The following is a 14,585-nucleotide window of genomic DNA, read 5'->3' as shown; positions in this document are numbered from 1 at the left end:
GATGCAAACGGGATCCGTTCCGGAGCCCCATTCGCATCCTGAAGTGAACGTAAGACGCTTCTGCGCATGTGCAGGTCGCGTTTTGCCGCGACGCCATTTTGAGCATCTGCGCATGTGCGAGCAGCGAAACCCGGAAGTAATACGCTCCATTACTTCTGGGTCACCACGGAGCGCAACCTGAAAATATTTAAGCTGAAGCATATTCATCCCGAGGTATGACTGTATATCAATAAGCATGAGCCATCCACCATCCAGTTCACCCGGGTACTGAGAGAGCTCCATGCTCCTCTTTATATACTACACCCAACAGCTTAATTACCACAACTTTACAGCACCTGCTATACTGCTTCACAGCTGTAAAACTAGGTTATGTTATTTGCTCTGGCCTTTAAAGAAATACACATCTTGTGTATAAGATATGAAAGTACCGTATTTTTCGCTCTATAAGATGCACCAGACCACAAGACGCACCTAGTTTTTGGAGGAGGAAAACAAGGAAAAAAATATTCTGAATCTCAGAAGCCAGAACAGCAAGAGGGATCGCTGCGCAGGGATCCCTCTTGCTGTTCTGGCTTCTGGGATAGCTGCGCAGCCTGCATTTGCTTCATAAGACGCACACACATTTCCCCTTTCTTTTTAGGAGGGAAAAAGTGAGTCTTATAGAGCAAAAAGTACGGTATGTTTAATTTTTGTTGAAAATGATATGTTGAAAAACTAACAAAAAATTATATAATAAAAAAAACCACAGTGGAGCATCTGCAGCGGCCAGGCCTAAGGGTCAGCACCCCCCCCAGCAGACACAGGGCAACATGGGCCATAATGGCTGGATGAAAGAAGAACAAAGGAATGAGCCCTGCCAGATCAGATCAGTGACTCATTTATATGCCCTTTGGGAAGTCTGTAAGCAGGAACTGAGTGCAACGGAGCTCTCCTCATCTGTGAGGCAGTACTGCCTCTGACAGAGGAAGTCAGGAAAAGTTCTGCTTCACAGCTACCATGCACAAGCAGACCCTCAGATAAACACAATAAGAATCTGCTCCGTGGTCCATCCCAATGACTGACAGCTGCTTCAGTCTGGCCATACTGGCTGGGATAGCTGGAGGGCACCGGTTTGGCAAAGTGTCTCCTAAAAAGCTAACACGGTGTTAAGAGATTTGTGGCTGGGGACCCCTAAATTCTCAAAATTAATAAATGGTAGGATTTTGATGCTTTGGGTTGCGAAAGGAGAAGTACAGTGGTGCCCCGCAAGACGAATGCCTCGCAAGACGGAAAACTCGCTAGACGAAAGAGTTTTCCGTTTTGGAGGTGCTTCGCAAAACAAATTTCCTATGGGCTTGCTTCGCAAGACGACAATGTCTTGCGAGTTCCTGCTGGTTTTTTTCCCCTCCCCCCCTTTTTCTAAGCTGCTAAGCCGCTTATCAGCTGATCCGATCAGCAGATAAGCCGCTAAAAGCTGCTAATAGCGCTAATAACGCTAATAGCGCTAATCCGCTAATCCGTCAATGGGCTTGCTTCGCAAGACGAAAAAACCGCTAGACGAAGAGAATCACAGAATGGATTCTTTTCATCTTGCGAGGCACCACTGTACAAACTGCAGAGGAAATCCTGAGCAAGCTTATGCAAAACGACCTGGCCACCAAGAAGCAATACAGGGCCATTGAGAGCCCTTGACAATGCAAGAGAGCTATCCTCCCCACTGTGACTGGGGATTTGGAAGGTTGCCGCAGTAACTGGGTGTGAAATGGCAGGAAAATAGATTTTTTTAGCAGGGTGTTCTGGGAAGAAGAAAGAAGAAGAAAGACTGGGATCCACCTTGGGCAGGCTGGCTGAAGGCTGGCTGGGAGAGATGCACTGCTGTGGAGTACAAGGCTCTTGAAAGGGTCCTGCTTTAAGATCTGGACTCCTCCCATGCAGACAGAAGGTGTAAATAGGCAAATAAACCACATTTCTTAAAGCTATGACAGTCTCTGTTGTGTCTCTGTTGTGTCTCTGTTCTCCAAAGGAACGCAGACCCTGAGTGAGTGCCAGGACCCCCCATGAATCTGGTAGAGGGTAGGGGTGGCATCCAACTTTTGAAACAATATTTATTGCAGCCTGACCTGTTCTAAGCTTGGCACCACGCAGGCATATCCCTCCGAGAGGTTCCCTTAAATACTAATTTCCACAAAGGTTTGTGCAAAGCTTTCTCTGCTGAGCATCAAAACCACGATCTGCAGTACTGTCACGCCAGTGTGTGAGAAGCAGAGTTCCCCTTTCCAGCATTATCGCGTTGCCTCAGTGTTACAAAGAACTCGAGGAAACTGGAATTCAGGGTTCTGAGAAAAGCCCTTTCCCAAATTTATATACAGTGGTGCCCCGCAAGACGAATGCCTCGCAAGACGGAAAACTCGCTAGACAAAAGAGTTTTCCGTTTTGGAGGTGCTTCGCAAAACGAATTTCCTATGGGCTTGCTTCGCAAGACGAAAATGTCTTGCGAGTTCCTGCTGGTTTTTTCCCCTTCCCCCCCTTTTTCTAAGCCGCTAAGCCGCTTATCAGCTGATCCGATCAGCAGATAAGCCGCTAAAAGCCACTAATAGCGCTAATAGCGCTAATCCGTCAATGGGCTTGCTTCGCAAGATGAAAAAACCGCTAGATGAAGAGAATCACAGAACGGATTCTTTTCGTCTTGCGAGGCACCACTGTATTTGAATACAAGGTAATCTTTTGTTCCTGGGTTGACGTATTGAGGCTGACTGGATGACGTGCAAAAACAGCTTCTTTGAAGAAAGTCTTCTTCGCCAGCTAGCCATTGCCAAGAAAAGGAGCACATCTCTCGCAGCCACAAGGCCTCTGTCCTGAGATCTCAGAGAGGTGCTGCGAGTCGGACGAGTCAGTCGTGGGCTACATAAGACAGATGCTCTCACTCAGTGTAAGTCAGGTTCCTAAGGCGTGATAGAAGCCCTAGGCAGAGAAATTTTGACTGGAGAGAGCAAGACTCAAGTCCTTTCTCAGCACCAGCATAAGTGTAGCCATATTGGAGTTCACCGATTGGGTTTGCGTTGCTCCCGGACAGGAGGAAGGAAGTCAAATGACACCGAGGGCTGGTTCAGAGAAAGAGTTCTTTATTTCTGCTCTCCGGAACAGCAGAAAGGCACCTGCATGGTCAGTCCACAGCAAGTCCAAAGAAACGAGAGATTTCATGCAGTATATATATCCTCCAGGCACCCTCTCCCTCCTTCCCCAGGAATCCAACCACGTCAGCCTATACACGCAGGTATAAAGGGGTATTCCTGTTCCTACTCTTATTTTGGAGCAAGAGGCCACCAACTCCAAGAACACACTCTGGCGCTGTTCCCGGACTAGGTCTGTGCATCAGGATGTGAGATAAGACCTAGACATGTCATCCCTACTCCACTGGAACAACCAAGGTCATCCTTGCCGTGACTGATAAAGGAGAGAGCTTTTTATACAGCTGTGTCCTTGTTATGCATTTGCTCAACAGCTCAAGTTTATGCATTTTAGAAATGCTAAGAAGAAAAGGGGGGGTTGAGTCAGTTTTAAACTGACTGCACAGAAACCCATTCCTTCATAAGTACATAAGAAGAGTCTGCTGAATTAGGCCAGTGGCCCATCTGGGCCAGGATCCTGTTCTCACAGCAGCCAGCAAGATGCCTGTGGGAAACAGGCAAGCAGGACTTGAGCATGAGAGCCCAATCTATTCACTTAATATACATTACTTAGAATCATAGAATCATAGAGTTGGAAGAGACCACAAGGGCCATCGCGTCCAACCCCCTGCCAAGCAGGAAACACCATCAGAGCACTCTTGACATATGGTTGTCAAGCCTCTGCTTAAAGACCTCCAAAGTAGGAGACTCCACCACACTCCTTGGCAGCAAATTCCACTGTCGAACAGCTCTTACTGTCAGGAAGTTCTTCCTAATGTTTAGGTGGAATCTTCTTTCTTGTAGTTTGAATCCATTGCTCCGTGTCCGCTTCTCTGGAGCAGCAGAAAACAACCTTTCTCCCTCCTCTATGTGACATCCTTTTATATATTTGAACATGGCTATCATATCACCCCTTACTTTCACTATTACATTTAAACCTCATAACTAATATCTCTCTTCTTTCTCCTCTTTGCAATATTTCATATATTTCTCCTTACAAAACTTCTTGTAGTCCGACTAGCGTAATTTGTTGATTACAGTTGCTCTTCAAATAGTTTGTATATTTCTTCCAATCTTCTGTGAATCTCTGGTCCCGCAGGTTTTGAATCCTTCCTGTCATTTTATCTAATTCTGCGTAGTCCGTTAATTTCGTCTGCCATTCTTCTTTGGTCGGAATTTCTTCTTGCTTCCATTTCTGGGGATGCTCCACTGTCTTTTAGACAAAATCCCTGGCGTCCCCTTATTTCTCAGCTGCCTCTGAGTTACAGTTCCTCCACAAGATTAGAATCATAAAATCACAGAACCGTAGAGGTGGAAGGGACCCTGAGGGCAGTCCAGTCCAAACATCTGTGATGCAGGAATCTCAAATAAATAGAACCATAGAATAATTTCCTGCCCTCTGTGATGATCCTCAGTGTTGGCCTTTCAGCCTATCCCTACTAGGCAGCAGAGCTCACTGATAGCCTATATGGGGCTGAACAGCTGGAATTTTCTCAGCCCACGATGGAGGCAAGTTCTGCCTTTGGGGAGAGTCAACTCCACTCAGAGCTTTTTCCCCAGATGAAGAGTCCCATACAGTTTGTAATGCGCTGAACTTCTTTGCCATCAATCTGGTTTTGTGGTATATTGATTAGCTTCATAGTGACACTGTAATAAAAGGGTGGCCATGAGAATCTTATTCTTAGGGTCACTGGTTGGAGAACCACGTTGGGTGAAAGATTCCTGCATTTCAGGGGATTGGACTACAACTCCCATCAACCCTAACATTGGCCTTGCTTGTGGGGGCTGCTGGGAGTTTTGGTCCAGAGACATTTAGAGAGTCACAGGGTTTCTACCACAGCTGTTGAACTTTGATGCGCAGAGTGGGGCTTGTGAATTTGGCTGGAGACCTTGTTCTACCTGTTGCAATCACACCACGAGAGATACAGCGGTAAAAAGGTAAAGGTAAAGGGACCCCTGACAGTTAAGTCCAGTCGCGGACGACTCTGGGGTTGCGGCGCTCATCTTGCTTTACTGGCCAAGGGAGCTGACGTTTGTCCGAAGACAGTTTTTCCGGGTCATGTGGCCAGCATGACTAAGCCACTTCTGGTGAAACCAGAGCAGCGCACGGAAACGCCGTTTACCTTCCTGCCACAGTGGTACCTATTTATCTACTTGCACTTTGACGTGCTTTCGAACTGCTAGGCTGGCAGGAGCAGGGATCGAGCAACGGGAGCTCACCCCATCACGGGGATTCAAACTGCCGACCTTCCGATCGGCAAGCCCTAGGCTCTGTGGTTTAACCCACAGTGCCACCCACGTCCTGTTCAATACAGCAGTAGAGAAAAGTAATTGAAGCTGTTTATTATCGGGGGACGCGGGTGGCGCTGTGGGTAAAAGCCTCAGCGCCTAGGGCTTGCCGATCGAAAGGTCGGTGGTTCGAATCCCCGCGGCGGGGTGAGCTCCCGTTGCTCAGTCCTAGCGCCTGCCAACCTAGCAGTTTGAAAGCACCTCCGGGTGCAAGTCGATAAATAGAGACCGCTTACTGGCGGGAAGGTAAACGGCGTTTCCGTGTGCTGCGCTGGCTCGCCAGATGCGGCTTTGTCATGCTGGCCACGTGACCCGGAAGTGTCTCCGGACAGCGCTGGCCCCCGGCCTCTTAAGTGAGATGGGCTCACAACCCTAGAGTCTGTCAAGACTGGCCCGTACGGGCAGGGGTACCTTTACCTTTACTTTATTATCGGATAGGACCATTTCTAGGTACCTTCCCGCCAGAGTGGTACATGTTTATCTACTTGCACTTTGACGTGCTTTCGAACTGCTAGGCTGGCAGGAACAGGGACCGAGCAACGGGAGCTCACCCCGTCATGGGGATTCGAACCGCTGACCTTCTGATTGGCAAGTCCTAGGCTCTGTGGTTTAACCCACAGCGCCACCCACGTCCATGGACCGTTTCTAGTTCAAAGCTAAATAACTGGTCTGGAGAAAGTAAAAGCAGCTGTGCTTGCTCATTTCTTCTCAGACCACGGGGACCTCTCATCCCTAGCCATGAGAGAGGAGAGGGAAAAGGAAGTTGTAAACAGGATGAAACCTAAGATGTATCAGTCTAAACTTCAAAGGATAGAATCACAGAATCATGAAATTGTAGAGGGGAAGTGTGGGTGGAGCGCTTGATTTTAAAGATTCACCCACCACTATTTACATGGAGATTCCCTTGTACAATAAACTGTTGTGATTCAGACTTCTCTTCCTACTAATTCTATTTGCATATATTTCCTGTGTTTTTGGTGCTTCCCTAACTTTTAAGGCGGCCAAGGCCGCCAGATGGGATCCGTGCGGCGTTAAGGAGGCAACTGGCTAGAGAGGTGCTGTTCCGGCAGACATGGAGTTGGCCGGAGGGTAAGGGCTGGCGTGGAAGGGGTTCCTTCGCCACTGTCCCACCCTCTGGCGGCTTAAAGGGGCGGCGCCAGAGGGCTCCACCCCCATCGTTCTACCCGGACACTGAGGTCCAGCTCCGAGGGCCTTCTAGCGGTTCCCTCACTGCCAGAAGCCAAATTACAGGGAACCAGGTAGAGGGCCTTCTCGGTAGTGGCGCCCGCCCTGTGGAACACCCTCCCACCAGATGTCAAAGAGAAAAACAACTACCAGACTTTTAGAAGACATCTGAAGGCAGCCCTGTTTAGGGAAGCTTTTAATGTTTGATGTATTAGAGGATTTTAATATTTTTTTGGAAGCCGCCCAGAGTGGCTGGGGAAGCCTAGCCAGATGGGCGGGGTACAAATAATAATAATAATAATAATAATAATAATAATAATAATAATAATAATAATAATAATTTATTATTATCTTTTTTAATAAAATATTTATGAAGGGTTTTAAGCAATTTAAACAATACAACAAACAAAACAAAAAAGGACAATAGAAAACATACAAAGCATACAAAAAGAACAAGCAAAAAAGACATAAAAAGACATAAGAAAGAAAATAATTCCATTTCTTAAATATTATTTCCATATCCCTCTTTCATGACTCCCTCACGTCTCCCTTTTCTGTGTTCCTGATTACAAAATCATGTTCCGCAATACTTCACTTTCTCTCAAAATTTGTGTTAGATTATACATTTCAACTGTTATGTCTCCAATTTTACCCTTTGTTATCAAGTATTTAGATATTTTAGCTTGACATAATATTATTCAAATTTCATCTTAGTTCAAATAATTCAGTTACTTTCATACTTCTTTCCGCTAAGTTACTAATGCCATATTATCTTTATATCCTGCATCATTCTAACATTCTTGTTATTATCATTATCAAGCAGCTGGCGCCGGCGCTAGCAACCGTGTTACCAGGGCTTTGTTACACGCGCACGCTTTTACCCCAGGGCTCTTCCCGCCCGCCCATTTTTGAGCCTTGCGCCTTGCGGTTCAGGACCCTGGCAGGCCGGATCTGGCCCACCGACCGTAGTTTGAGGACCCGTGTCCTAGATCCTTGCTGGGCTGGTTGTTGTTGTTGTTGTTGTTTTTTAAAAAAGTTATATTTCTTCTAAATAACTTTTTCAACACCCTTTTCTCAGACTACAGATTTAATCAGCACAGCTGGTTACGATAGCATCATCCAACACCTCAATGACGGCAGGAAGAACTGCAAAGAGTTTGAAGACTTTTTGAAGGAAAGGTATGTGCTGAAGACTTGTCGGACTTGCTCCGTTCTGTATTATTGGTTTTACATAAATTTATGCACAATAACTTTAACAATTCCAGAACACAAAAAGGAAAAGGTTCTTTCGAACCTTTGAACCCCCTTCCCTCCCACCATGGGTTCCATTTCCCAAAAAATTATCTCCCCCCACCTGTCAACCTCACAGGTGGGAATGCAAGAGAGGGCCTTCTTGGTGGTGGCTTCTCCCAGGCTCTGAAACTCCCTCCCTGGAGAAGCTAGAACGGCGCTCTCCTTAATAATAATAAATAATAAATTTTATTTATACCCCACCCTCCCCAGCCAAGACCAGGCTCAGGGCGGCTAACACCAGATATAAAACAATTGATTGAAATGCAACTTAAAAAACTTAAAAAACAAGATTAAAATACAACATTAAAATGCAGCCTCATTTCAGCAGAAACTCAAAAACTTTTTTGGGGGTGAAAACGTCTTTACCAAGGCTAACTGTCCAGACTGGTCCTATGTGGGCCAGAAAAAAGCCAGGGAAGTCCCCAAATAGGAGTTCCATCACAGGAGGAGAAAGGAAAATACCGTATTTTTCACCCTATAGGACGCACCGGCCCATAGGACGCACCTAGCTTTTTGGGGGAGACATCAAGGAAAATCTTTTTATTTCCCCCCCAGGTTTGCGCAGCCATCCCCAAGCTAGAAGAGGGAGACGGAGCGCTCCGTCTCCCTCTTCTGCCTTCAGGGACAGCCTCTCTAGCTTCTGTGGGGCAGCGGCTTGCCCCGCTGTCCCCCGAGCTTATTGGGCTGGCGATGGGGAGAAGCAAGCTTGCTTCTCCCCCCCCCCCCGGCCAGCCTCCACATCAGGTCGGGGAATAGCAGGGTGGCGGTGCTCCGCCTCCCCACTATCCCCCGAGCTTGTGGGCTGCAGGCTGCTGCCCGCAAGCTTTGCGAGCGGGTGGGACCTCCTGCCGGGCTTGCAAGGCTTGCGGATAGCTTCCTGAAGCCTGGAGAGCGAGAGGGGTCGGTGCGCACCGACCCCTCTCGCTCTCCAGGCTTCAGCGAAAGCCTGCATTCGCCCCATAGGACGCACACACACTTCCCCTTCATTTTTGGAGGGGGAAAAGTGCGTCCTATAGGGCGAAAAATACGGTAGAAAGAGGGGGAGGGGAACAAGTTAATTCCAAGCCAAAGGCCAGGCGGAACAACTCCTTGTTCTTCTTCAGCTGGCAGGTGTTTTGTTGCAATAGGCCTTTGTTTTTTGTCTTTTTTTTAAGGAAAGGGGTTTAATTATGCTGTTTCTCATTATCTGTGCTTTGGTAAAAAAAATAAAAAATATTGTTTCAATTCTGTTGGAACTAACGCTTCTCCTTCATGGAAATTTCTAAGCACAGGTTGGATAGCTATCTGTCATAGTTGCTTACCTGAGGTTCCTGCTTCTCAGGGGGTTTGACTAGATGACCTTGGGGGGCCCCTTCCAACTCTGCAGTTCTATGATTCTATTATAGTTCAAATTACTTTGCATTTTTTAATCTTATATATGTTTTTTTTTACAGATGGCCACCCAACCTGTTTACTTAATTTAATTTTTTTTTAAAAAAAAATTAAATTCATTTTCCTTTTTCATTCTTTGCATACATCTCAAATTCTTCACATTTACTATATATTCCTCCCTCCCTCCCCTCCAAGGCTTCCCCCAACTTCCGCTTCTGGTTTGTTTCTCTTTTCACCCACTTTGCTACCTCCTAACAGAAAAAGTTATTAATAACATAACTTCAAGCCTAAAAGCATAAAAATAAAAGTAAATATACCATAATTATATTTCACTATCTTCTAAACATTTTCTAATGCTGATAATGTGAATGTTTATTTAAATCCTGCCATCAAGTCTGTTGGCTTTCTTCGTTTCTGCAAATATAATAGGAATGGTTCCCAAGTCTCTGTTGTCCTTTTCTCTTAGTCTGTCTGTTGTTTTTGCCAGTTCTGCATAGTTCATCAACTTCTCTTGCCATTGTTCTACATCTTCTATATGTTTTAGCCATTCCCGTATTTTATATGTGTTGCTTTGTGTAAGCCAACTTGGAGTCCCTGGCTTGTGGGGGGGAGGGGGAGAGGCAGGATATGAACAAACAAACAAATAAACAAACAAAAACTTTCTCTTCCCACGCAACAGGGCTTCTATAGAAGAGAGATATGGCAAGGACCTGATTAATTTATCGCGGAAAAAACCCTGCGGGCAGACAGAGCTGAAGTGAGTGACTGCAGTCCCTAAAACTGTGTTGTTGTTTGTGTATAAAAAAGGGGGGAGACCCCATTTTTGGCTCAACCTCTGGACTTCCTTTGAATGAAAATAGGGGCAGATTCCAGCAACGTACTTCCATTAGCGCAAGACGTTCTAGCTACGTGATGGAAGGCACTCGGGGAAGGGTCCCAGGGTCAAATCCTGGCATGTCCAGGTAAGGCTTGGAGGAGCTCCTGTCTCGGAAGGACTGGACAGCCGGCTGCTAGCCAGTGTGGGCGATTCTGGCCTGTGGAGTCTGCCTTGGAATAAGGCAGCTCTCCTTTTGCCCTTATGAAGGTCCCCTCCTCTTCCTGTAAAGGTAAAGGGACCCCTGACCATTAGGTCCAGTCATGGCCGACTCTGGGGTTGCAGTGCTCATCTCACTTTATTGGCCGAGGGAGCCGGCGTACAGCTTCCGGGTCATGTGGCCAGTACGACTAAGCCGCTTCTGGCGAACCAGAGCAGCGCACTGAAACGCCGTTTACCTTCCCGCCAGAGTGGTACCTATTTATCTACTTGCACTTTGACGTGCTTTTGAACTGCTAGGTGGGCAGGAGCAGGGACCGAGCAATGGGAGCTCACCCCGTCATTGCAGGGATTCGAACCGCCGACCTTCTGATCGGCAAGTCCTAGGCTCTGTGGTTTAACTCACAGCGCCACCCGCGTCACTGGAAATCTCTTCTGAGGGGTTTCCCCCTGCCCTTTGGAGCAGTTTTGTGGGTGTGAGTGGGGGACCACATGGGGAGAGGAAAGTTCAAGCGTACCCTCCAAAAACCACTTTGCGAAAACGGAACTGCTTTGCAGAGGACATGTCTGTTTTTGGTCCAGAATTCGGACAGCCGTCTGCCCCCAGTCTAAAAAGTCCCTGAGTCTATTGTGAAAGCGAGGAGGGTTTTTGCTGGAAAAACACTCGCTGGTCTGAAAACCGTGTGTGACGTAACCGCAGTTCCCTTCATTTCTGCCCAAGTAGGCTCTTCCAGTAATCATTGTTGCCCGTGCTCAGAATTCAGTTCCTGCTTTAGTGGAAACTAGAAAAGGCTGTGGCTTAAGGGAAGCTCCACTGCTTTAAATTGCTCATGGTGGCTGGTTTTGCCGTATGGCGAGGCAGCCAACTTGGGGAGCTGTAGATAAAAAAAGGAGGAATCCTTTGGCTTTTGTGGGTTCAGATTTGCTCGTAACCAGTGCTGGATTTACATATAAATTAAACAAGAGGGATGCGGGTGGTGCTGTGGTCTAAACCACTGAGCCTCTTGTGCTTGCCGATCAGAAGGTCGGTGGTTCGAATCCCCATGATGGGGTGAGCTCCCGTTGCTCGGTCCCTGCTCCTGTCAACCTAGCAGTTCGAAAGCACGTCAAAGTGCAAGTAGATAAATAGGTACCGCTCCAGCGGGAAGGTAAACGGCGTTTCCGTGCGCTGCTCTGGTTCGCCAGAAGCGGCTTAGTCATGCTGGCCACATGACCCGGAAGCTGTATTCTGGTTTCGCCAGAATCAGCTTAGTCATGCTGGCCACATGACCCGGAAAAACTGTCTGCGGACAAATGCCGGCTCCCTCGGCCTGTAAAGTGAGATGAGCTCCGCAACCCCAGAGTCGTTCATGACTGGACTTAACTGTCAGAGTCGTTCATGACTGGACTTAACTTTACCTTTTTAAACAAGCTATAGCTTAGGGCCCCACTCTCTTGGGGCCCCCAAACAAATTTAAAGACAAAAAGCCTGGATGTACATTTCCAGAATATAAGATAAGAAACAAATAAAATTAAAACTACATACAGCAACAGTGTTTTGTGTTGTGTAGGCTCCTGTGATGTAAGTCATGGGCCCCGCCTGCTAACCTGCTCCCTAAAATAAAACTGGTTTGCTCATTTCTATATATAGGGTAAGTACGCGGGTGGCGCTGTGGGTTAAACCACAGAGCCTAGGACTTGCCAATTGGAAGGTCGGTGGTTCTAATCCCCGCAACGGGGTGAGCTCCCGTTGCTTGGTCTCAGCTCCTGCCAACCTAGCAGTTCGAAAGCACATCAAAGTGCAAGTAGATAAATAGGTACCACTCCGGCGGGAAGGTAAATGCCGTTTCCGTGCGCTGCTCTGGTTCGCCAGAAGCGGCTTAGTCATGCTGGCCACATGACCCGGAAGCTGTATGCCGGCTCCCTCGGCCAATAAAGCAAGATGAGCGCCGTAACCCCGGAGTCGGCCACGACTGGACCTAATGGTCAGGGGTCCCTTTACCTTTATATATAGGGTGCCTACATTCTGCATGGACTGGCTGCATGGCAACATGTGCAAATGGTTTTAGATACCTATTAGGTCCACAAATTACCATATAGCATATATTCCACACACAAAAACAGTGACCATTTGTTGTTGACAAAGGACAGCTGGACAGATAAATGGCCCCATTACCTTCAGTTGCTTAGGGCCTCATCAAACCTAAATCTGCCCCTGCTCAAAACCCTTGTCTTTACCCTTCATTACCCCTGAGTTGTATCTTGTATTTTTAAATTCCAGCTTATTCTAAGCCGAGTTGCGTGACCATTGGGGCATGTGCTGGGAGCCATAGGAAAAGCTCTTAGGAGGTATTTCCCAGTGACCTGCTGACACAAATAGGATTTGTAACTGGGCACACCCTTTTTTGGTAGCCACAATGCACAAATAGCCCCTTTAAGAGGACTGGGGTCTCCGAAACGGATTGTGCAATTCACGGTGAGTTGGGAGCCACAGGAAGCACTGGGAAATCCAAGGGTGTTCCTTCGGGGCTCAGGAAGCTCTCAGAGACATCGGTTGCCACAATCCCATTGTAGCGAGCAAAGGTAGCCTTACCACTGATGTGTTTTTATTTCATTTAGAAATATTGAGACATCGCTTCATCAGAAACAAAACGCCTCTAAGATGTTTACGCCTGCTAGTATAAAATAGTTACTTCCAAAAATAGTGACAAAAGCCAGACAATAAAAAAAACTGTAAGCGTAATTAAAAATATGGATAAAATCAGGAAGTATTTATTTCTCATTTCTTTTTAGGTACAGTTTATTTTAGTCATCGTTTGACTATTTTAAAATGACCGATAATTTTAACATTTTGTTTATTTTTAAAAAAAACCAACCAGAAGTTTGGGGAAAATTAATATTGGAAAATTAATAAAAAATTATTTTTTGTGCAATCAAGTGATACGATACATAAAGTTAGTTAAATTATTTTTTTAAAAAAATGCAGCAAAATTGTGTACTAGGCCTGCCTAAAACAAAAGGGTTTTGTTAACTCCTCTTTCTAGATCTGGGTTGGCCTCTTCCTAGGTATATAACAGAGCAGCATTTATTTTTTACAGGTGTTCCAGTGGAAAATGGGTGGATCTGCGCTACAGGGTACAGCCTGCTTATGGGGCAGAGTCCACTGGGAAGGTCTCTTGCACAACCCCCTTGCAGTCAAGAGGAGCTGTGCAGGAGACTTTCCCAGTGGAGCTGCCCCATATTAAATCATCTGCATGTATATGTGTGTGAAAGAGAGAAGTCTTGTTTGGATTTTCAGCCTTGGATTTTGAGCCAGCCCCTCTTGAGAAATCTTGGCATATTTACCCGGCCGCCAAGTGCTTTTGAGGAGGTCTCTGGCAGCGGAAGAGAAGCCCAGGACCTCACGCCCAGCTGTAAAAATTTGTCCTCTGAATTTCAAAGGTTGCATCACCCGGTGTTGAAACAAGGCCAGTTTATGCAAGTTCACAAGGAAGTCTTGTTCTGGCGTGTGGCATAAAAACAGATTTGATGATTTTTTCCTCTCTCCAAGGTTTCCCAGATTCTAACTGTTTCCTTCTTTCTCTCTCCCCCCCCCTCACTTTTTCTGCATTTCCTCCAGCACCCTGAGAAGAGCTCTTGAGGTTTTTAAGCAACGTAAGTAACTTTTAACGGTCTCCACAATGTGCAAAACTGTGGCTCGGGTTGTGTGTGAAGCTAATGTGAAGAGATGTACAAACACATGCACAAGAGAGTGAAAACACTGGCTCAAAATACTTTGATATTTGCAGGTTACCTTGGGGGGAAAGCCATGTATTTTTAGATAATTCTCTCTCCTCTCCCCTCCTCCCCACCCTGAATTTCATGGCACTCTCTGGCATTTTAATTTCCTTTACTCCATTTCCTCCCTGGAAGACTTACAGTGATTGCAAAGTGGGCAGTTCATTTCGCAGCTGTAAACTGCCAAAGCCTTCAGAAAGCCGTGCTTATTGGGGAGGGGAACCCAGTACAGTGGTGCCTCGCAAGACAAAAAGAATCCGTTCTGTGAGTCTCTTCGTCTAGCGGTTTTTTCGTCTTGCGAAACAAGCCCATTGAAGGATTAGTGGATTAGCGCTATTAGTGGCTTTTAGCGGCTTATCTGCTGATCGGATCAGCTGATTAGCGGCTTAGCGGCTTAGAAAAGGGGGGGGAGGAAAAAAACCAGCAGGAACTCGCAAGACATTGTCGTCTTGCAAAGCAAACCCATAGGAAATCCGTTTTGCGAAGCACCTCCAAAACGGAAAACTCTTTCG

At 46.6% G+C, this 14,585-nt stretch overlaps 1 protein-coding gene across 3 annotated transcripts in view; it reads left to right on the top strand.

Moving 5' to 3' along the window:
• PSTPIP2 (proline-serine-threonine phosphatase interacting protein 2) overlaps nucleotides 1-14,585 on the top strand; it is a 62,648-nt gene that overhangs the window by 21,199 nt on the left and 26,864 nt on the right. For all 3 annotated transcript variants that reach the window (XM_082242151.1, XM_082242152.1, XM_082242153.1), the window contains exons 2-4: nucleotides 7,699-7,799; nucleotides 9,964-10,041; nucleotides 13,916-13,950. In XM_082242151.1, the coding sequence (XP_082098277.1) occupies nucleotides 7,699-7,799; nucleotides 9,964-10,041; nucleotides 13,916-13,950 (214 nt within the window). The remainder of the gene's footprint in view (nucleotides 1-7,698; nucleotides 7,800-9,963; nucleotides 10,042-13,915; nucleotides 13,951-14,585) is intronic.

The sequence above is a fragment of the Podarcis vaucheri genome, assembly GCF_965113315.1.
Source record: "Podarcis vaucheri genome assembly, chromosome: 11".
NCBI lineage: Eukaryota > Metazoa > Chordata > Lepidosauria > Squamata > Lacertidae > Podarcis > Podarcis vaucheri.
Note: the sequence above shows the minus strand (reverse complement) of the source record. Positions and strands in the feature narration are given on the sequence as shown.